This window comes from Netta rufina, assembly GCF_964035555.1.
Source record: "Netta rufina genome assembly, chromosome: 1".
Classification (NCBI taxonomy): Eukaryota; Metazoa; Chordata; class Aves; order Anseriformes; family Anatidae; genus Netta; species Netta rufina.
In genome coordinates this window covers 25,835,048-25,858,561 of record NC_140123.1, presented here as the reverse complement: position 1 = coordinate 25,858,561, position 23,514 = coordinate 25,835,048, and the positions used below count along the sequence as shown (strand labels likewise).

At 37.7% G+C, this 23,514-nt stretch overlaps 1 protein-coding gene across 1 annotated transcript; it reads left to right on the top strand.

The window, feature by feature from the left end:
* The first annotated feature begins 4 nt into the window (after nt 1-4).
* On the top strand, nt 5-22,703 carry ALG5 (ALG5 dolichyl-phosphate beta-glucosyltransferase). The gene is made up of 10 exons (XM_084287813.1): nt 5-208; nt 1,166-1,337; nt 2,566-2,612; nt 3,257-3,325; nt 4,598-4,690; nt 5,699-5,812; nt 7,155-7,214; nt 10,516-10,667; nt 20,125-20,210; nt 21,409-22,703. Exons 1-10 carry the CDS (start codon nt 137-139, stop codon nt 21,519-21,521), a joined length of 978 nt encoding a protein of 325 aa, XP_084143939.1. The 5' UTR covers nt 5-136; the 3' UTR covers nt 21,522-22,703.
* Nucleotides 22,704-23,514: the final 811 nt, after the last annotated feature.

Below are 23,514 nucleotides of genomic sequence, written 5' to 3'. Positions count from 1 at the left end.
CCGCTGCCGGCCGGCTGCCAGCACGGCGGGGCGGGGAAGGGAAAGGAAGGGAAGGGAAAGGAGATGGCGGCTTCCGCGTGGCTGTAGCCTCGCCTCAGGGCGCCGAGCCGCTGCCTCCCCCCCGCCGCCGCGGGCTATGGCGCTGCCGCTGCCCCTGCCCGAGGCCGTCGCCTTGCTGGCAGCCTTCCTCCTCCTCCTCCTCCTCCTGGTGAGAGCTCCTGGGGTGGTGTGGAGGGCTCGGGGTGTGTGGTGTTTGCAGCGGGGGTGGGCTCGCGGGGGGTGTGATTTGCCCCGGGGGCTGTACGCCTGCTGGAGGCACCCGCTGTGGGGATCCTGCCCCAGCCGCTCGGGGACAAGGGGTGTAAAATGGGGAGCTGCTGTGAAATGGGGAGCGAGGTTGAGGATTTTCGCATAGAAACCGAAATTCTGCAGCACGACACTGCTGCCACGTCTGTGGCGCTCCCGAGGACTTGGGGAGACAGCTGTCAGCTGTGTTTCGGCTGTGCATAGAAGTGCTCTGACAGGCGTGCTGTACTCCACAGCAATGCCACCGCTTCCAGTGGCTCAGCACAGGACACAGGTAACGCCAGCTGGCTGACAGATTATTTGGACAAGGTGCGGCAAGGCGTAGACCAGCCCTTCGAGGGCATCCGGAGTCGCAGTTGACTTAAGACCATCTAGTCTAACCTTTAACCCAGTACTGACAAGTTCACCGCTAAACCACGCTACCAAGTTCTACATCTATGTGCTTCTCGAACACCTCCAGTGATGGTGACTCCGCCACCTCCTTGGCAGCCTATTCCAACGCCACACAACCCTCTCAGTGAAGAAATTTCTCCTAATACCCAGCCTTGGGCTTGTTGTGCTCCCAGTGCAGGACTCAGCGCTCAGCTTTGTTGAACCTCATGCAGTTGGCCTCGGCCCAGCCTATCCAGATCCCTCTGCAGAGCCCTCCTACCCTCGAGCAGATCAGCACTCACACAAGAAGTTTTTGGTCCTTTGCAATTTGGTTGGTGGATGAAGCAATGTACTATTGACCCATCTCATTACTGAAATATGTTTGGTTGCCCCTTGTAACGTATTCAGCAGCTAGATAAACCTTTAATACAATGCTGGTATATAAACAATGCTCAAATATTTTCTCTTTTTATCTTTTTTATTACAGATTTGTGTGATTGCTCATGTAACTGCCATAAAAATGCCAGCCCTTCACCGATACGAAGAAGAAAAATTCTTCATAAATTCTGAAGGCAGGAAAGAATCTGTACCAAGTATACACGATCCCCCCACAAAGGAACTCTCTGTTGTTGTGCCTTCATACAATGAGGAAGACCGGTGTAAGATTTTTCTTGTTTTGAGAAAAAGAAGAAAATCTATCTGTTGTTCCTCTGATAATGCAGAGGTCAGTTTATGTTGGCAGTAGACTGTAGCTCGCCAGATTATGTGTCTGATTTTCTACGCAGTTTCCAAAAAACAGTCCAAGCACATTGAATTTCAAAATTAAGTTATTGTGTAATTTGACCGTTGCTGCTAAAAGTAGGATGGAGCACTTGTAAGAATCTGCTTTATTTTGCTAAAGTATAACAGGATAGCTGCTCATTGCCCCTGTAGTTGCTGTAAAGCTAGGCGTATAAACAGACTTTTAAAATTAATTTCAGAGCTTGCTGTAAGCAACAGCAGCAGTTTCAGACAAGCAGGAAAGGAATGATCTCATGGCTTTAATTCTGCTGTTTGGCTTTTGGCTTGGCCATATGTATGAGGACATGAGACTAAAAAGCAAAGACTTTCCAATGTGACAGAAATTGTCAAGCTGTAGAGCTGTACTTCTGCTTGATGTGGTAGCATACCTTTCTATTCTTGGTGAGTGAAAGTAGCGAGCTGTCTGGAATTCTCTTGAGGGATATTGACAAATAATGTGCATCTGGACACAAGGTAGGCCTAGTTCTTTGAGTCCATTGCATTCCTCAGTCCTGGTTCTCATTTAAGTTCTTGCTTACTGCAAGCACATGTATATTTAATGTGCTTTTCATTTAGTTGTCTCTCTGGAGACAGAGTAAGCACCTGCAATGAGTTCAGAAATGAGTATGTCTTGCAAAGATGGCCATAAAGTCGAATGTGTTTCTAACCTGCAGATAAATCTGCTGCAAAAATAGTGTCGTTTTTTTGGCTGAAGCATCACAGCTAACAGCCGTAGTAGGAGAAGGCATGGGACTAAGTAGCGTTAGGAATTTCTCTGTCAGTTGGCTTAAATAGCTTGGAGATTTTTTTTTTCTTTAATACTGCTTAGAGAATAGCATTTTAAAATGGAGACCTGGTTCTAATCTTTAAAATAAATTTTTGTGTCTGTCTTACGTGTGTGAGATTTTTAATTGTCCTTCCATTCAGAAAGGATGAGGCTTAGAATTGCAGGTGCTAAGCTTGTCTACTGAAGCTGGTGTAGTATGAAGAAAGCAGTTTGCTCATCTTAGCTTTGTGGTTGTTGTCAGCTTGCATGTACAGATGCTTTTTGGTGTTTAGCCTGTTAAAATCTACTAACTTCATATTTGTGTTTTTTTTTTTGTCTAGTACCTCTTATGATGGATGAAGCTATGGATTTTCTGGAAAAAAGACAGGTATTTTCATTTTGCATTCAAAATATATTATCTTTATTTACTATATGTAATAAGTCTGTGATCTATTTGCATTGGGGTTTTTTGCTGTATGTTAAATAGCATAATTTTAGCCACTTGGAAGTAATACTTTGTCTCTTATCAGTTATTTTTAGATTGAATACTGGATGGCATTTTTTTAATTAAATTTAATTACTACTATGTGATGCATGCTATCTCTCCAAGATGGAAAGTAAGGATTAATGATCCATTTAACATTCTAAACTATATAGTTGTTTGTCCCAAAGTTTTTTAAACCTGTGTTCTTCATTAGGGTTGGTTATTTGGGTAAGAAGCGCCTTGTGCATTTTGTTTGGTTTGTTTGTATTAGCAGTGATGTTGTTCTGAATTTTCACCTCTTATAAATTATTTTTTTTAGTTCTAAATGATAGTTGAGGAACAATATGACAGCCAATATAATGGAACAGGCATCAAATGTGGCAAAATTCTTTGACTAAAATTGCTACCGTAGCAAATTTACTGCGTTATATTGGTGCCTGTCTCAACATGAATGAGTTGAAAACTGACAGAGGTAAGGTATGCTGATGTTCAAAACACCGACTTCAGATATTGGATGAAATAATTTTTTTTCTGTTCTTCTTTTTAAGAAACAAGATCCTTCATTCACTTATGAAGTAATAGTGGTTGATGATGGAAGTAAAGATCAAACCACAAAGGTAAGAAAAAGAAATGTCTTACCAAGAAATCAGAGGTATGGATTTTTACACTGCAGTTTGAAATAATGTTTTGCCTTTACGTTTTGTTACTTGAAATACTTGACAATTCAAATTCAAGTTTCTGAATACTTTCTATCATTGTCCTACCTGCATTACAGATGTCACATATGCATAAGCATACACATACAATTATTTTTTGAATGCCAGTATTCTTGACTGGCTGATGTGCTCCCCACACGGAGTTTTTTTCTGCTGCTGAAATTGTAAAAATTCAAATCTTAGCTTCAATAAACTTCTGAAATACTCTGTGTGCACAGTGATGTGAATAAAAACTTAAGGAAGCATTAGAAACCTTTTAAAATAGCAGATTCATACTGTAATTGACAGAATGGCTGACACATTGTGTAGCTCTTTATTGTATCCTTTGTGGTGGTGTTCATTTTAAAATCCTAGTGACAGTAACTGTTTTCAGAATAGTTCTGCATTCTTCTCCTCCTACTTTGATGAATGTCACTGAAAAGGAAGGCTGGCCAACTTGGGATTTTTTTTATTATTATTTTTAATTACTTCTTGGTAGACTCTGGGGTCAGATACTAAATTGAATGCTGCTTTTTCATTTTCTTCTTAAGCTTCTCAAGCTTAAGCTTGTCCATTAAGTATCGTTCAGATATATATTTATTGACTTTGCGTACTTTCTAGTATCATTTCTAACTGACTGCACTGTGGCCATGAGCCTCTGGACTTGCAAGGACTTGTGGCAGCTGTTAGAAAAGATTAGAGGAAAAAGTTCATTTGTTTGTTCCCCCATAGCATGGAAGAAAACTGCACATCAATGTGAATAGGATTTTAGATCACTGATTCTTTAAGACCACAGAGAGCAGCAAGACAAGTGAGAAATAGATAATAGCAGTAAAGAAATATATTTTTTTGATTAAATATTTGTGTTAGTATAAAGGGTCTGAAATAGCGTGGTATAAATTACATTGGTATTGTGAGTATTTTGGACTTCAGTGAATGGAGTTTAGAATTGCTTGGAGGAATATCCTGTTCTACTGAACATGCCTAGCTTCTCCAGTCTTTTTGTGTTGACTGTGAACTGGTTTTTATTTTCCCCAAACAGACTCCAGCAAACACTGGCAATGTATTTATGGAGACTGAAGTGATTATAGCTATGTGCTATTAAATTAAAACAAAAAAGAAAGGGTGAGAAAATGTAAACTTCTACCTTGATTCCTGTTTTTGTTTTATGCTCGTTTTTTGTATGTCTATCAGGTTGCAATGAAGTACTGCAAGAAATATGGAAGCGACAAAGTGCGAGTCCTTTCTTTAGTAAAAAATCGAGGGAAAGGAGGAGCAGTCAGGATGGTAATTAATACTTTAATCTCTTTCTCTGTTCGAACTACCAGTGCCCAAATATGCAGAAGGTAGAGCTATGCTGATCTACACTATGATTTCAATATATTGACAAAATGATTGCTAGAAAACTAAGTATGGGTTCCATGAATTAAAATAAAAGCTCTTTATAAAAGAAACATAACTAAATCTTTTAGATATCTAAATTTTTTATTATCTGATTTTTTTTTAGATCTGAAATTAGATCTCAGAAATGGTATTTTATTCCTGGGAAGAACAATTACAAAGAATTCTTTTATATGATGATTCTGTGTGTGATACAGTTTTGTGCTTTATAGTGGGGCTTCATTGCCTTTTTTTTTTTTTTTTTTTTCCAAAGTCACATATGTTCAGTTAAGACAATGCATTTGGCAAACCCACCATTAATTGTTTCCCTGTCTGAACCCCATCAAACATTGTCAAAGATCTCTGACCAAGAACGTGACAAAACCTGCAGCATATATGTTTTGCAGTGACACTGTGACTTAGGGCTTATTATTCCTCAGACCTAATTTCAGATTCTCTCTTGAATTCTCCTGAAATTGTGTTATTAAAAAATAGCACTGGATCCTCCTTTCCATAGTGTAAATGACAAAGGAAGGCTGTTCAGTGTGTTGGCAACTGCTAATTACTGCTTTGTGCTCCCCTGTTGAGCTGACAATAGCAACTTGTCATGTCTCACAATTTTAGTTTGTAAAGCTTTTAGTTAGTTTGCAAGCTTCTCCAGAGAGGGTTTGTTAACTTTTCGTGTTTGTGCATTCCCTGTTTTGGGACAGTGTGCCGTGTGTAAAGTCTTTAGATGTTGTTACAATATAATTTAATAAATTGTTAGTGGCAGAATATTAAGCCTCACCTGTTGTGTTGAATCTTTGAGATATCACTGGTCTGGTTGCTACATCAGGTGCTTGCAGTGTTTGCAGCTAGCTTATGACAAATACTGATTTGGAAGGTGTAGATTTTTATTGACTATTTTGATTGCAGGGTGTCTTCATTTCTCGAGGGAAAACAATTCTTATGGCTGATGCAGATGGAGCTACAAAATTTGAAGATATTGAAAAAGTAGAAGAAGGTCTAAAAAATCTTCAGCCGTGGCCTGTGAGTATAAACTGTCTGTATTTTAGTTTAATACACATGCATACGGATAGATTTTTATAGTTCTCTTTACCTTAAGCTCTTTGAGATCCAGTTGAAGATGTAGCTGTCAGTCTGAAGACCTCACACTTAGAAGCTGTGAGAATGGGCTGCAGGAGGTAGCTTCCATGGAATTCTTACCTCCTTGGCACTCACTGTGCCTATTTCAACGCAGCATATAATATTCTATTTACCAGTTTTCCTTTTAAGTTGTTATGCTCTGTATAAATACCATGTTTTATTCACTTAAAAATACTGTATTTGCTTAGTTAACTGTAGTATTCTTATCTGATGTCATCCTATATAACTCTAAGGGTGCATCTTAATTTCATTCTATTTTTAGAGGGTTTATTTTCTTAGAATTGTTTGTTTAATGATAGTATTTGGAAGAACTCTTGTAAATACAAATTCAGAAAACTATAAGAAGAATCCCTCCCTGGATAGTCATTGCCTTTCAGGTGCTTGACCTGAAAGAACTGAGGTTTGTTTTCATCAGCCTGGGATTTAAGTGCAGAACAGAGGGGTACATCTAGCTAGGTTCCCAATATGCAAGAAATGGTACGCAGCCTTCCAGTGGGAACTCTCTGATGGCTGCACCTGTACAAAGGGCAGCAGCTGTCCGTGAGTGTAGGCACACAAGCGCCGGGGCCACCGGGTGGCAGTGTTTCCCTGATGCTTTTCACTGCCCAGGCAGCAGCAGCCGCTGCTGGTTCTCCAACAACAATCCCGCACTCAAACACAGCAGGTTTGGGGGGTTTTATGGGAGAAGTACTAGCGTGAGAATAACTTTAAATATTCTATTTTGAGCATCTCTTTTGATTTAATTTGGGATTATATTTGTGACTGAAACCAGGGTGTTTTACTTGTTTGAAGATACATCAGAGGAACAAGTATTCTGTTACCGTTCACAATGTGGTATCTAAGGGAAAACATACATTATAACTTTAGGAGCCTTGGAATGCTCACTGCATTTCTGTGCTGTTTAATACATTTACTGTATGCATACTTCAGAGGAACAATGTAAACTAAGCAAGATATGAATAAATTGTACCAATCTGTACATACCATATAGAAAATGTAATAACCTTTAGATGATCTCTTAGTTGTAAAAAAGATTTATCTTAGCCTTGGAATATAGCAGCAGAAAAAGTGCAGCTACAGAACACAAAAGAGTATACACCTCTGAAGTTTTTATTATACTGTTATCATCACTTGTAAAGGTTTCATGTGGAGACTCACATAAAATTCCAATGATTCAGAAGATGTTAGTTTAACTAATAATTCTTTAATTTGAATTCCTGCACAGAACCAGATGGCTATTTCCTGTGGTTCTAGAGCTCATCTGGAAAAGGACTCAATAGCAAAGGTTTGTTCCCTTTCTTTCTGTGTACCAGTACTCAAAATATTTCCATTATTTGTATCTGCTGTACAGGTTTTACAATTAAAGATCTGAAAAAGAATGGAAGCTGGAAAATAGGAAATGCTTGCCATTAGTGGAACATATGCTCCATCACATACAACGGATGTGTTCTAGATTTCAGGCACCACCAACTTTGAACTGGTTTCAGTTATTGTTATGATTGAAGGATTCGGTTTTCCTAGTTGAGAACATCTTACAAGCAGAGCTTCAAATTCCTGACTTAATTGGTTACTAGAGACAATTTTGGTTTCCTGTCATTAGGAAGTAAAGTTTCAGGCACAGTCCTCAGAAGTTAACATTTTGTAACTGATGAGTTAAAGCTGCTGCAGTGGAATGGTCTCTGTTCAAGTGTACATTTTCTGCCAGTAGTGGTGGTGGAGTGGAAGGCAAATGATGAGTTCACTTTCATTGATGCTCTTCCACAGCAGGAGCTTGTTATCTATGGATCTTGAGGGCTGTTCAAAGTGAGTTAGGGGTAATTAGCAATAAACTTTGAAGAGTATCTCAATCAGTGGGAAAAGTACTGTACTGTAATTTTTCTGTATTACAGTAAAATTTTTGAGTTTGTACTCAATCTACTGAACAGTCCTGTTCAGTGTGTGGCTCTTGTGGAATAAACAGGGATGCATAGGCACAGTCTTATCTTGCATCTGGTTTTCTGATGTCTTGGCTGACAATAGTTGACAAAGCACAGGCATGGAATTTGTATTACAACAGACACATTGCTGGACTAATATTTTTGAGCATCATTAGATATGCTCATCATGTTGAATGTTCTCAAGAGTAAGCTTTGTGTATGCTGATGTTTGATACTTGAAACTGATATATATACCCAAATAGTAAAAAGTCCAAAAAGTCCTTTAAAAATTTGAAAAGAAGTTACTCTGGTAATGTTCAGCCCCTGGTAGATCTTGAACTTTTTTTCTTCTGGTTTATCAAGTGGTATTGGAGCAGTGCATTGAAAGAAAGTTCTTATAAATACTGATGTGTTTATGTCAGCATCCTCACAGAAAGAAAAAAAAAATAGAAAAAACAAACAAACAAACATAATTTTCCCAAATAAGAACAAATATTTGACATGGTGCTTGCACGCTTGCACTGAGTATACATGAACTTTCATCAGTGCACTCATATTTCTTAGCATCTTTGAAGGGTTTGCTAGGTAAGGGAGAAGAATCGGAACAGTATTTTAGCTTTTAATACAGAAATACAGTTGGCAGGATGAGAGTATCCCTCCTTTGCTTCTTGTTTCTCCCTCTATTTCTGACTTTTTGATGAGGGCATCATCAACTGATTAGGTAGCAATGTTCTGTTTAAAATATGTAGCACATTTCATCACTCCAGCTGTCCCCAGTCTGGAAAGGAAGGACTACCATATTGGGGAAAAAACTGCTGAGTAGGCAATAAGTATTAAAAATAAAAAAAGATGCAAAATAATGTTTGAGAAGTTGGGATTTCTCTCTGGGCTTAGTGGCATCTAGAACAGTAGAATAAAGCTGTGATAAGAAGCCATGTGGGATTTATTAAGACCAGAATTTCACCCTTAATTTAAGTCTCAAGACATCAAGATTGCTGTTCTGCTTCTAGAATTGTTAATGTACGTTAATGAGTCCATAAATAAAGGCATAAATAGTCCTGAGAGCAATGAACATAACACAGGAGCTCCTTTTTGCAAAGTGCACGCTATTACAGGATGGCAGTCATGCAGCCTCTAAGAGCTTTCCTTCTGGGACTAGTAAGTAGTCTTGTGTTACTGGGCACAGGGTGGCTCACCTTCACCGAAAGACCCAAAAAATCCACACCATATCCACCATTAACTCAGGGCTAGAGCTCTTTTCTAAGAGGCACAAGCTATAAATTTCCTTAAGCCAGAAGCTCTTACATAATAAGCTGAACATCTTCCCATTTTTTAACTGAGGTTTGCAATTATTAGCTTTAAAGGAATCTCTTATCACCCAGAGATACTTAACAGATGAATTGCTGGCTCCTAAAGATTTTGCGTAGTATTTGGCTTGCTGTCCTAGATACAATCATCTAAATTCAGCTTAATTCAGCAGTGAGTTCAGAAGTGATTTGTGGGTCTGAGTCCTGTTTGCTTAGGAGCTGTCTTGAACACAAGACTAGGAGTGATCTCTGCAAACCCAGAAGGCAGCCTCTGGATTGCATGGACAAACACATCTGTGTGATTATTATGTCAAGGCCAAAAGTGTAACCAAACAATAGACTGGGAAAACTTGTAGCAGGAACATAAAATACATTTGCAAAAGAACAAAAAAGGTGACTGGAACATTGCTGGAAGTATAAAATGAAAAATTATCTTACACAGCAGCTGTTACTTCAGTCCTGTTTGTTACTTGGACCATCACATGCTGGGGAAAAAAAAATCCATTCTTTAACTGCATTCCTTTAAGTGCCTTAACACATCGTGTGTAATCTCTGGAGATCATTGAATCTTTAATGAAAGAAATGTTCAATGCAAACAACAAGGGATGCTCCTGGTTTTTTTGTTTGTTTTTTTTTTGTTTGTTTTTTTTTTTTTTTTTTTTGTTTTGTTTTGTTTTGTTTTTTTTTTTTTTTGTTTTGTTTTTTTTTTTGTTTTTTTTAATTGTTGTTGTGTGGTTTTGGTTTTTATGAATAATAATAAACTTTCAAAAAAATGTTTTGGGGTAGCAGCTGGAACCTGCATAGTTTTTACTGTGTATTCTTAAGAATAACAGTCTTTATGCAGCCCCGTTGGGTTATTCTCCAGTGTTGATTGTGTTAACTTGTGAATTTGTTGGGCTTGTTCAGCAAACCAGACAGATGTACCCAGTGGAGCAGAGGATGTAGCATGCCATTCCACCCTCCTCCTTCACTTTCCTCTTCCTGGTACCCCCAGTTCCCTGGAAATCACAGGCTGTACTGCTCAATCTGAGTTGAAATCCAGGTTTGGATTTCTGCTGTGCTTGATACAGTGTTGTCCAGAATGGAAAGCTGCTCTGAATTAGGTAAAGCAACAAGAACTTGGACTTTTCATATCCTGTGCCTATATTCTAAATGTGAACTTGACTGGCAAGTCGTTCCCTTTCAGCTCTAGCTTTGTTTCACTGTAAGAATCCAAAAGTTTGCTTCCAGTGCAAAACAAAAATAGTTTACAGCCTTTGAAAGCTGTCACAAAACATGTTTACTGTCCTGTAAGCCAGCTCTCTTGAAACACTTCACTCATCACATAAATGAAGCCATCTAACTACTTGTCATTTGTTCACAGCGTTCTTACTTTCGAACTCTCCTTATGTACGGGTTCCACTTCCTTGTATGGTTTCTGTGTGTCAAAGAAATCAGGGATACACAGTGTGGATTTAAACTCTTCACCAGAGAAGCTGCCTTGCGGACTTTCTCAACTCTCCACGTAGAACGCTGGTAAATTCTCTGTTTTTGTTGGTTTTTTTTGTCTGTTTTGTTTTGTTTCTCATTGAACATGGTTTTAAAAAAGTAATTTCAGCATTGCAGCTACTATGAAACATGATGTCTGTGCATAAATCCTAGCTGCCCAGTTTCTTGGTGAATTACAGTACTACTTGTATAGTAAAAATACCTTGGTATTTGCTAGGAACTCTATTTTATTCTTAAGGTCTACTTCAGGAATTAGTTCATTTCACTTTTTCTTTTTGTGAAGGTAGGGATAAGGGAAACAGATGGACTTACTAAGCTTTAAACTAAGTTTTGACTTTAAAATAGCATCCAATGTAAACTGCAGGAAGGATTGTAAGACCACGTTGCAGAGATCTTGGATAACATCCTTGATGCCTTCCTTGCAAGTCCATTTTACTTCGGCATGTGGTGTAGAAAGAGTTTTGTAGTACTCAGAAGTAGTACATTTTGGTTTTGCTTTGTCAGACCAATAGGTGATTGATTAGGAAAGTGGACTCTTCTCTCTCTTCACATCTAAAAGCAAGAAAACCCAATCAGACTTTTTTTTTTTTTTTGTCTTATATTCAATTACTTATTTCTGAGAGTCCTCTCTCCTTTTACAGATATGAGCCCTACAGGCAGAGTAAGAAATGGAGAGAAGCTCTTATTTTGCTATGGAAAGTTGATAGTTAATAATCCTATTCAAAACTTTTAACAAACTATTTTTATGCAATACAACCTCACAGTTGAGTGTTCCTTAACCAAAGCATTTTTCCTAATGTTCATATCTGACAAGATACTGGTAATTGCTAAAGGCTCAAAGAAAAAGAAAATACCTTTATTTTCTGGCTGGAATATCTAATGAGAGGACTACTGATAGATTTCAGTCATTTAAGGCACTAGAAAATGATGCATGATCTTTGAATTACTTTAGAACTTTCTTTATAATTTAGCTAGAACAGTTCCCTTATGAGAGTGACAGTCATGATTATTGTTATGAGACTGAAACGCTGTTTCCCCATAAATACCAGAATTTCTGTAAACTTCCTAGTCCACAGTTATTGCTTAAAAGCATCATGACAGTCCCCAAGTTTAATTATCATCAAATCTTTTCAAATTACTGTGTTCATCCCAAAAAAAACTCCACAGGCTACTGCATGCTACAGGGAGAAGAATTACTGACCAGTGTTCCCAAAAAAATGCCTAATCCCACAGTCTCAGTAAAATCCATTACATCTCGTTTTAGGTTGAGTTTTGGCAGTGGTAGTCACGCTTTATCACTCCTAGAGATGGGCTTGTGAAGGTATTGTTTGAGCACACAAATTTGGTGTGTATGATGCAGCTTCTCTTAAACTGGATCTGGAATTTTATGTGTTCAGCTTCTGCAAAATCACTTTCCTGGCTGAGTGGTTTCCTGATTGCCATAAAGAAAACCGTAGCTGAGCTAGAATCTTGATTTATGCTGCTACCTTCAAAACCAAACATGATTAATAAAACTGTAAATTTCATATTCAGGAATTTTCTAAATACATGGCTAAACATGTATCAATAGCCCAGAAGTGCACATCTCAAAATTATCCTATTTAACTTGACTCTTTAAGTGGTTCAAGAAGGAAATCTGAAAGGAATGAATTAAAACAATTATTTTAATCTGTGAAAATGCAATCATCAATTTTTATCCAAGAATACAGGCAGTGATAAAGGGATATTGTTAATTTACTTTATGGTAATTTTATTGATAGTGTGGAACACACCAGCACTTCAGGACTTGGTGTGCTAATACATTGTGCTTTTATATGCAGCTGTAAAATTAGCCTTCAGTACTTGCTTTTTTATTTACAATAATCCAGAAACTAATCCCGTAAATGTTTTCCTTTTTATCTGAAACTTACTGGTTCATGATGAAGAATATTTTGTTAGTCAAAAAAAAAAAGAACAGCTCGAATTCTTCCCAAAAGCAGCTCTTCAGATACTTCCAAGTCACAAATCTGCCAAAAGTAATATTTATTTATTTATTTCCTTTAATTTGCTGCCAAAACAGGCAATATACTGTCTGCTTTTCTACTCCTCTGTCTTTCAGGCAGTTCTTGTGCTTCCCTCCCTTTATTTTCATACCTATTGGCTAATTTCAACCAAATCTGACAGAACAGTAAAGATTTTAGGATGAAAGGCTTTGCCACTGCTGAAGAAAATACTACAATATGGACTCAAAAGTTACTCATCAGCTCCATAGCTAACATCCAGCTTGTGCAAGTGGAAGCTAACGTTTCAGTGCACAGAACAGATTATTGTCCCTTTCCCAGTCAGTATTTGTAAGATCTGGAAAAAAACTGGGGGAAAAAGAAATAAGAAAGTGGGCAAAGTGAGTATATTAAAGGAAATAGTTGTTTTAAGTGAAATGTCCATGGTGTACAGACAGTTGGGACAGCTGCAGTAGGAAACAGTGTAGAGACATCAGCCATTCATCTCACAGAACTATGCACCGGATTTCTTTGTATTTAATGATGTAATAATCTGAAGTAATCCAATGGTAGAAATTCCTTATTTTAAATAAAACTGGCTTCTGATATGTTTCCATCACTTAGCTTATGTGTAAAAAAGGAAAACAAAAACTGGTTAGATGTGGAAGTTCTGTCACCTCGTGAGTATGAAGCTGTCAGAGGAAGGACTATGGGGCCTTCTTCCTACAGCTGCCTGATGAACTCAATATTCCGCATTGTATAGTATCCCTAAATGAGTCGCAGAACAACTCATCCGTACTGAGACCATTGGCAAGGGATTGGAGAGAAACCTCTATGTTGATACTGGACAAGAGGCTCTGAAATCTGTCTGTTACCACGCCTGCATCATGTCGGTGGTGTTACTTGGCATCTAAAGAAATCATTTGATTCTGTTTGAATCTTAAAATCCCATTAGTTAAGTACTGCAAGAAAAATTCATTTGAGTGCTCAGATACTCTGGTAATAATGGAGGAGAATGCTGGGGAACTTGCAGCAGACAAGCAGCATTTAATAGGGTCATGTCCATCCAAGAGCCAGCAGCACGGTCATAGAATCTGTCATGGGTTCCCCTGCTGCTGGAACAGCGTATGGTGAGTTGTTTAAGGGAATGAATGCAGGTTCTACAGGAGCCTGGTCTGTCCTTTCTGCTCAGGTTTTGTGAGGCTCCAATTTCTGGAGGTGCTACGGAGTTGAATGAATTCTTACATGGGGTCATATTTAGACTAAACACTGATATATGATATATAACATTTAATAAGATGTTAATATAAAATGGTATACAATTGGTTTTCTAATAATCCCTGCCTGAACTGTTAAGTTTATTGCTCAGCTATATCATAAGTATGTGCACCCGAAGGACTGAGTTTCCTTCTATCTCATCTAGAGTGCATCTGCTTCTCATCTAGCATCTGAAGCAAAAGAACAAGGGACAATGTTAGGGTATCATTCACTTCCTTCTAGTGCAGGGCCTCTAAAACAGGCCAGCTGAAGTGTGGCCAAGAAGTGGCCATTTCCTACCTCTCACTACAGAGGGATGCTGGACAATTTGTACAGGAGCTATCTCTGTAGGTGACTGAAGTTCAGCAGGGTAATTTCCACTCACGGTGTCACAATACGTAGCAAAAATGTCAGGCTGCTTGTGTGTGAATTGCATAAAAAGTATAAAACTATTCAGGAAATACTGAAAGTCATGGATTAGGGTGAATACGACTAACCCAATTTTGTATCTGAGGCAGGTCAATTTCTGGGCCATACGGGCAGTGTTGCTTGTTTCTGTAGACAAAAAGCCCAGAGAATTCTTCCCCTTGGAAAAAGGAATTCTGAAGTGTCTTTGCATACCAGGGAGTAAGTAAGTGCTCAATTAAGTGCTGAATTAGCACTGGGTAGCAGTAGACTGCACCGAAGTGCTGGGTTTTGTCAATACTGCCATAAGGCAGAGCAACACTTATCCAAGCAATAATACAGGTGTTTTGTCTGTATGTCTCACAGCAGGCTGATAACAAACCTCACTCAAAGAGCCAGTGCTGGGAGCACAGTCTCTTTCTTGGAAACTGAACGTCTCGCACTCTGGTCAATGTAAGCAATGTAGCTGTCCTGCTGCTAGGTAGGAGGGAGCAAAAGATTTTTTTAGTTTCCATACTTCGATTGTTACCAGAGACACAAAACACAAATGCTTGTGGTGTTTCAAGTGTTTGACTTGTACCACCTTTAAATGGAGCCTTGTGTTTCCATACCCACTTTTCACAGGAAAAAATTGCAAGGGGGTGGTGACAGGACATCACGATCTTCCTTTATATGATTCTATGTTTGCCTTTGACAGATTCAGTCATGAGGAAATAAGCAAATTTCAGCTGCAGCAGAAATGAAAAGCTAGTTGCTCAGACCTCCACGTTTTTCTGCTTTCATCGTGCTTTTCTCTTCCAGTTGACACCGAGTTGTATATCACCTCTTTAACGTTAAAAATACTACAAGATTAAGGCCACAGTTGTCTTCTTGCTACGCTGAATTTAATTTATAGATGCTTATGTTTAGGAAATCTTAAAAGCAAACTGTTTTATTGTTACAGTGATGAGAATCATAACAATTTTTCAAAAGAGACCAAGATATTTCCTGGAATATTTTATTACTTGAACTCTAAAGTTCAGAAAGCATTTGAAAAATTAATAGATGCTGGAAACTGTTTATATTTTTGATACTGAGAAGTCATGCTTGCTTCGTATACAAGATATCTTTTGTAAGTGGTTTCTTCTTGTATGTAATTGTCCTTCGGAGAGATGGCTGTATGTATATGAATGCAAACTTGAAATTTACTTTCTACATAGCAAAGTTTTGACATTAGTTTGAAATGAGAGCAACCTTTTGAACAGCGAGCATATGCTTTTTGTTTTAGGTTCTGAATCTGATTATACCACTAATCTATTTTTCACAAATGGATGGAGCACATTTTTTAAATTAAAACCTAAAAAAATTAAAAGAGGTATTTTAAAAACATAATAGAGACGGTTGGAATTACTCACTTTCAGATTCCAAAAGAAGCTTTACTTCTGCATCTACAGTTTTGACCTGGAAAAGTGTAGCTTTCTATGTTAAATTATAAAGTGCAAGAGGAAAACTGGGAAATTCAATTGCCTCACTGGCAGAATTTTCCTATCCAAAATTTGGTCGTTGATATTTTTTCTGACTACAAAAAAAAATTCATCCAGCCAGAATTTTTTCTTTCCTTACACAGAAGAGCTAGATGTGGCAGCAGTTATTATCCTACCTAGAATATTGATAAAATAAGAGGAAATTCAAAATACAGTTTTTGTTCTGGCTTGACTGACATAATTTTGTAAAGTAGCAATTTATAATGATATTAAGCAACTTAGAAGATCATTGATTAGATAAATTGATTAGATTAGAATCTTGACAGATCAGAATAGATGAAAATGTTATTACTTTTGTCTAAAAAAATTGCCTTGTGCACTGAACAAGCCATATTTTCACATTTAAAACACAAAAAATTCAGTATAAAAATGTCACATTTGCTTCTTCAGTTTATCACTAACCTCTAAATGTGAGTCTGTAAAATATATATATATATATATATACAGAAAAAGAAGCATTCATTGCTTAAATAAACAGATAAATACTGGTATGGAAGGATGTGTTTCCACCTCTTTGGCATTGTAGATGAACACAAGCAGTGGAATGAATTCTTTTTTCCTGTTTTTATGCATGACAAGTAGAATTGTTTATGGACATCTAATCAACACAAAAATATTTTGGTGTTACAACTATCTCTGTTTTGTCTTGTAGAAATAAAAAAATGCTGCTCCTAGCAGGAACATGTGGGCTTTCAAAAGCCCCAGTACAGCTGGAGCATGACAGTATATTTCATTCTTTCTTTGGCCATCGAAAGTTTTGTCTGCCCTCTAAGTTTGCTGGAACAACACATCATCTCTTTGTTGTTGAAAAGTTCTAAATTTCTGTTGCAATGGTATATGCCAGAATGCCAAATTTCGATATTTGAAACATTTAGTATTGGAGCAGCAAAGCCAAACAGCAATTTCAAATTAATTACCAGATATTTATTCTGCAAAATTATTTTTTTTAAGAAGAAACATTTTACAGGTTCAGTTTAAAAGGGATTGAATTCAGCTAAACACCTACCAACCTGGTGTTCAACCGAGTTTTAGCCAGCATAGCTTTAAATTGTAACTTAATCAAAAGTATTTAGCATAAACACAACCACACGGAAAAGTTTTTCTGTGTTTTATACTTGATGTTTGTGTTAATTAACACATAATGGAGCCACTATTAGGAGTAGGTGGGGAAATGGTTCACACCGTGTATTTTGGGGTAACTTCAGGTGCTTAAATTAGAGCCTGAACTTTCTACGTGATCAAGGAAGAGTGTTAAGCTTTTCTAGGAATTCATTCAAGCTGGAGCCAAATGTAGGTGCTCTGAACTGTGTTCCACACCCAGGAGGCGCCTACATCCGTGCTCTGCAGGAGGATCCCCTGGAGTACACGGTGGGAACAACTCCCTGCTGTTCCCAACAGTGCTTCTGTCACACGTGAACTGCTCGCAAGTGGCTGACGTGCTGCTTCATGTCAAAGCGCGTGTATTGCACTCATCAGCTCATCCACTGGTGTTGCTTTGATCTCTACAGCTGGCTCCAGCTAATATACCCACACCAAAATCCTGGCTAGGGAAACTGAGTACTTCTGTGCTGCCTGCGGTTGGTGGTCTGCAGTCTGAACGTAGGATCAGCAGTGTACTGAGTACCCTACAACCTAAATTCCCTCATTAACTCTTCTAGCACGCCTATGGATTGTGCTGGAAGGTGATAAGGAACAGCTGAAGGAAAACAGTACCCCAGCAGCATCCTACAAAAGTCATTCTCCTTTCAGCCTCGAATCGAGTTCTTTATATTTCAGGATATGTTCACTGTCACACAAATGACAACCACATGTAACAGTATTAGCGTTCAACTTGATTAATTCCTGTCCTTTTAGTCGTATACTTTGGGCACTGTAGTTCCCCAAACTATTTAGTGTTGCTCTACTCTGATGTATATTGCTGACATTCCGGTAATTGGTTGTCCATAGGAATTGTTGCAAATAACCATTAGTTCACCAGGCTAATACTTCATGGAGTAATATTTTTAGAGCAGTTCATATAGTATAATTCATCAGACAATTATTCTGTGTCTCTTAAGATTTTTAGTCAGTTAAGTAGTATGTATTGCAAAATTAGATTTACTCTTAATACACATGACTCATAAACATTCAAAGGTGAATACATGGGTTTTTGGCTTACAAATATAAAATGTCAGCAAAAACTCAAGTAGTACAATTTCAGTAAAGGAGACCATGGCATAATTAATAAAATGATATTCAGCCCTAATTTGAAGAAAACAGCAAAATGGCAAGGCTGCTTGGCACAGATTTGGTTGACTGAGGAAAAAAACAATAAAACAAAAAACATTAATTTATTCCTGTAACTATTTCTGTGACAATTAAAAGGTGTGTGTCCTAATCAAAATCGAGTAGTGGTTCTAAATTCTCTGTATAAAATACCTAGTCTCTGTAGATAACTTTTGTTTATGTTGCCTTTGCATGTTTTAGTGCTGTTGAGAGTACTATCAGTGGTTCTGTTTCCACGTACTTACCGTGTGAATTCAGGCTGATGCGTGTGTGGTAACGATTTCACCAGCAGGGCAGTGTGCTTCAGTGGGAACCTAAGTGTACGTGTCATACCTGAGTAATTACTTCAAAGTAGCTTCTCTTGTTGTTGTGTTCATTAATAATTTTGCAGAAATAGCCTGCACTGCTTGAAGGAGAGGGTGGATCGAAGTACGAGGTTGTATCGAAGCAGAAGGAAGTAATGTCTGAATTTGGCTAGCCACCTGCTAAAGTATGTCTTTTTGCTTGCTCTTGGCCACCTTTCTATCCCACAGCTGTGGTGTCAAATGGAATTGCTAGGGGCTTGAATTCAAACAACACTTGAAGTATGAAGAAATAATGTTATTTAATTATTTTATTGCATACATTTTCTCCAATGGCAACAGATGATTATATTTTTCATTTTTAAAAAAACAATCGATTTGGAGTTAGCAATGAGAATTTAAGGAGATTCTTAAAGTATGAAGTTACGGAGAGAAAACATGGGTTAGTGTTGAATTGTGTTTGACTGCCTCACAGCGGTATTTTCAAGACCTAAATAAGTTGTTTTGCAACTTCTGTTCCGTTGGCTTCAAACTGGAAACCTTACCAACAGCTTGGCTAGAACATTTCTAATCCCTTGACCTTCAAGGTTTAGTTCCCCGGGAAATGAACTTGTGTTTGAATTTATCTTGAATCTAACAGAAATCAGATACGGATGGCCACTTGTTTTTTTTTAGTACAGACTAATATCTTTAAAAATCAAAAAGGTGGTGGTTTTTGTTTTGTATTTTTATGGGAGAGGAAGTCTTTAGCTTGAGTTTCAATGACCAGCAAGGAACAAGAACAGCCCTACTGGTAACTGAAGACTACAGAGGGGGAAAATAAAGACCTAGCAATCAATACATTTAAGAAATGGTAACCAGCATAACCAAAAACTTTGTAGTTGTGATTTGCATTCACCCTTGTCAACAGCAACTGCCAGGATGCTGATTTCTACAGAAGCATTATAACCCATCGTTTCCAAAGCACTTTTCTAATATCAATAGCCTCAGTGCCTTAGGCTCAGAGGGCGTATTTGAGCATATACTTGTAAGAATGAAGCACACAAACAATTTTCTGTGCAGAGAACAGTGAGGATTAAAGCTCATTTTGGAGAAACTAGACAAGGGGGTTAGATGACTTAATTAGCGTAGGATCACTTCCCCAGTTCATTTTGCTGCACAGCCTGTGAATAATTGTGCGGGGAAAAAAAAAGAAAAAAAAAAGACAGGTCTTTAGGGTTTTTATGTTGTACATTAAATGGTCACTGGGTGAAGTACAGCTGTTGTTCAGGCTCTGTTATGCACACTACCTTCTCAAATCACTTCTGTGCTGCTGCCTTTATTTTTCACTTAGAAAGTACAGGGAGAAAGTATCAGATCAGCATAAAAACACAGCAGGTAGTCTTCCTCTTTGGTGAAAGTAGTAGAGATGTAAATTGACATCACACATTTGACTGCTTGGTCTTCAAAATTTTCTAAATCATGATTGTGGCAGAATGAAAAGTGAGCAGTGGTCTGAGCTCAGCATGACACACACCTTAAGAAACAGAGTGCAGTGAAGTATTGTTTTCTGTACATTGGCTATTTTCTTAGTCATTCAGTCAAGGAAATTAAATTCCCTTTCATGTGCATCAGACCTGTAGGGAATTGGTACCAACTTCATAACTGAGTGCCAACCTGTTTTAAATTACGCTAAGGATTTAATTAACAGTACCACCGCCTTCCTTCTGGAAATAAATATCACTGTATTTTGCTATTTCCTGTTCTATTTCAGGGCATTTGATGTAGAACTTCTTTACATAGCTCAGCACTTGAGAATACCTATAGCAGAAGTTGCTGTCAACTGGACTGAAATTGAAGGTAAGGAAATGGTTTATTTTCTTGGTAAGATTCCTTAAGTGTCACTCCCAAATAAATAAATAAATAAATAAATAAAATCTGAAGATGAGTCTTCCCAGAATGGATTGTTTTATCCAATTTTGATAGTACACAGCCTTCTTTCCATAAAAATTTTGACTTTCATGTCTTTGCCTGCCTTCTCACATGGCATGGTAGCACAGGCACAGGAAGAGTAGGTGAATAGGTAACACTGGAGAAAAAGGTAGGTAATTATTCTGCTAGGATAAAGCACTACTTCAGCAAGTCCTCTTGCAATAATGTGTTAATAAAAATAGTGCAATTATAAAATGCTCTGCAGGAAGCCTGACCATCATTGTTTATCGATTCAGCTCTGTTTCTCTGTCTCTCCGTCCAAAATTCTCAACCCATCTATTAAGTCTCCTCTAGAGCACCCTCTCTTAAGATTTTGTTTGATTCTTTGAAACTTGTACAGAGATCTCTTACTGGGGTACTAGAAAGAATAGCTTTATATATTTCTCAGTAGCAAAAACAACTTAAGAGGTACTGCTTGCATACTTCCTCCTATCAAGTGCAGTTCCTTCTTTTTTTCTGTATTTTTTAAGCTGAACCTTTTCTCCTCAACAAAACCTCCGAACAACAAAAAGTATAACAAACCGTAATGGTGACAAAAGGTGCAAGAAAACAGAGAACATCCTAAACCAACTTAACTATAAAAGAGACTATTTTCTTTCAATGCAGTTCCGTTTGTGCTTCCTAGCACAAATGTTAGCAGAGATGGAAGAGGAATTGGTTTCATGGTGTGTGTTCCTTACCTTGTCTGAAGACTGGCCAATTCATGTTACTGTCTTTCAAAGACAATTTCCAAAGAGTTTCCAAAGTTGTTCAGAAATCTTAACTTTAGAAACCTTAACTATTGGTATTCAGGTTCCTATTTATTTGAACAAAGCCCTGTCTCAGAGAATACTGTGCATCCTGTGGCATGCATTGAATTACTGTACTGCTGCCACTCATGATATAGTGTAATATACCATGCAATACATTTTTAATATATATTTTTGTGATATTTTTTATGACAAGGTGTAGGTTGTAGGGTTGAATGTGCTGAGAATGCAGAGGTTCATGACTAGTAAAAGTATGTTTTGCCATTGCTCATTTTTTCTAACAATGTCCTTCTGATTTTCTTCTTCATTAATCACAGGTTCTAAGTTAGTTCCCTTTTGGAGCTGGCTGCAGATGGGCAGGGATCTTCTTTTTATACGACTGCGATATATGACTGGTGCCTGGCAGCTTGAAACAAGAAAATGTAATTAGGTTATTTACATTTTCCAAATGTATTATTATACTTAATGGAACATGAGAACAATTTCAATCAAGTTAAACGGTGATGAAAGCTGAGGTAATTCTTCATTGCTCCTGCTGTAGGTTTCCTTTTTGCAGCATGTACGTGTTTTGTAAGATTGTCAACAGGGAATTTCTGCAATGTTCTGAAAAGAGAAAGCATTTCCAAAAAAGATTTTCTTATCTGGTGGTCAGGTTTTTATTTTATTAAATAGTAGGGTTTTTTTTAACATGTCTTATCAACTCACTCACAGAGATATGTCTGCTTTTGTCTCATCATACATTTGGAATTTCTCCTAGTGAAATTTATACAGATTAGAAAGAGGCATTCTATTCTACAAGGTGCAATATTGTGTTGTGAATGACCACAACCACTTATTTCTGTAGTATCTGGAAATATATGGCCATATTGCAACTTGGAATGATCAATCATGGCTCGCTCTAATGTGTGTTTAGATTCAGTGTTATGGGAAACATTAAATGGGTTTACTGAGTTGTAACAGTAATGTTCGTTAAGCCTGTTCTAAGGACTTTCAGTAGTCTCTTGACATTCCAAGTGTCGTTGTCTGAAGCTGAAATAGTTTCTGAGATCACACTGCAGATCACCTCCAGGCTGTAGGAGTTCCAAGAGAAAGCACACTTCATTCTAAAATGTTGTCTTTTATAAATATGTTTTGTTCATACACACTAATTAAGACCACATGCTGAAGGCTAGGAGTCCTTGGCATCTCCGAATGTGTAGTGAAAAGGGTATGGAAAACTAATGCAGAGCATGCAAAAATGAGACCCTAGGCACACTGGGGGCCTGTGCATTGACAATGCCAGTTTCAAATTCTCGTACTTCAAATGAGATCAGAGAGGGAAAGATCTCAGGTCTTATTAGTAGTGCCATACCTTATCATAGTACTCACCTTCAGTGCTTTCAGAACAGTTGTGGACTGCCAAAGACAAATACAAATGTGAACAGATTTAAAGAATGAAGGGTATATGGTTGTATTTTCACATTTTTAACTGGTGATTCTTATGTCTTCTGCAATGGTGTACTGCAATATTGAGTTTTGCTTCTGTTAGGGTTACCTCAGTTTTCTGTAAATTGAAGTGCTGGAATAAATTCTCAAAAATATAGTTGTTTTTTATTTTGCAGATTTTACTGTGTCCTGGTTCACGTATATCTCTGTCATTTCTGTAGAGTCAATCATGATTCATTGCTGACATTGCTTGAATAGAATACAAGCTTCTCAGTTTTGGTGAAATAAATTGCCCTGATCAAGCTTGAACAATAACAGCCCTGCCTATAATTAATTCAAGTTGCTAAAAGCAGTTCCCAAAAGCAGATTCCTAAAATTTGCCTCATGTCTTATCTTAAAATTTGAATTTATTTTAACTTTTAACCTACATAGTTCACATTTTTCAAATGATGAGACTGAGGTCATGCATTGTTTTCTGCATAATAAGTAAACATCTGGGGACATCTTCTTTAAGAAATTCTGCTTTTAGATGTTGGATGTTAGAGCTTGGAAGGGGAGTGCTAAGTTTATAATTTTTTTAAAAAATATATATTCTATGAGGCCTTTTTTTCTTTAAGAAAAAAACTCTGCAGATTAACACTCCAGTATCTCTCTTTATTAAGCTGTCTCCTTTAGCAACTGTGCATAGGTCATTCTAACAACAACACCAAAAAAAAAAAAAAATTAACTTCCACCTCAGAGATGCAGAGGTAAGGCTAGATTTACCATTTTTGAGGTTTTGAGTGGACAGTGGAACATGTTGGCAGGGAAATATTTTATGGACGAAATGGGACAGAAGGAGTGTGGGGAGAAACTGAAAAAGAGGTCAACCGAGGGCTGAGACTAGGAGCCACTGAGTAAAATGGAAAATGGCCACTGAGACTGCAAAAGGAATGGGAAAGGAACAGCAGTGGACTCAGCAAAAAGAATAGAGCAAGGGAATGGGGAAGGAGACAGAT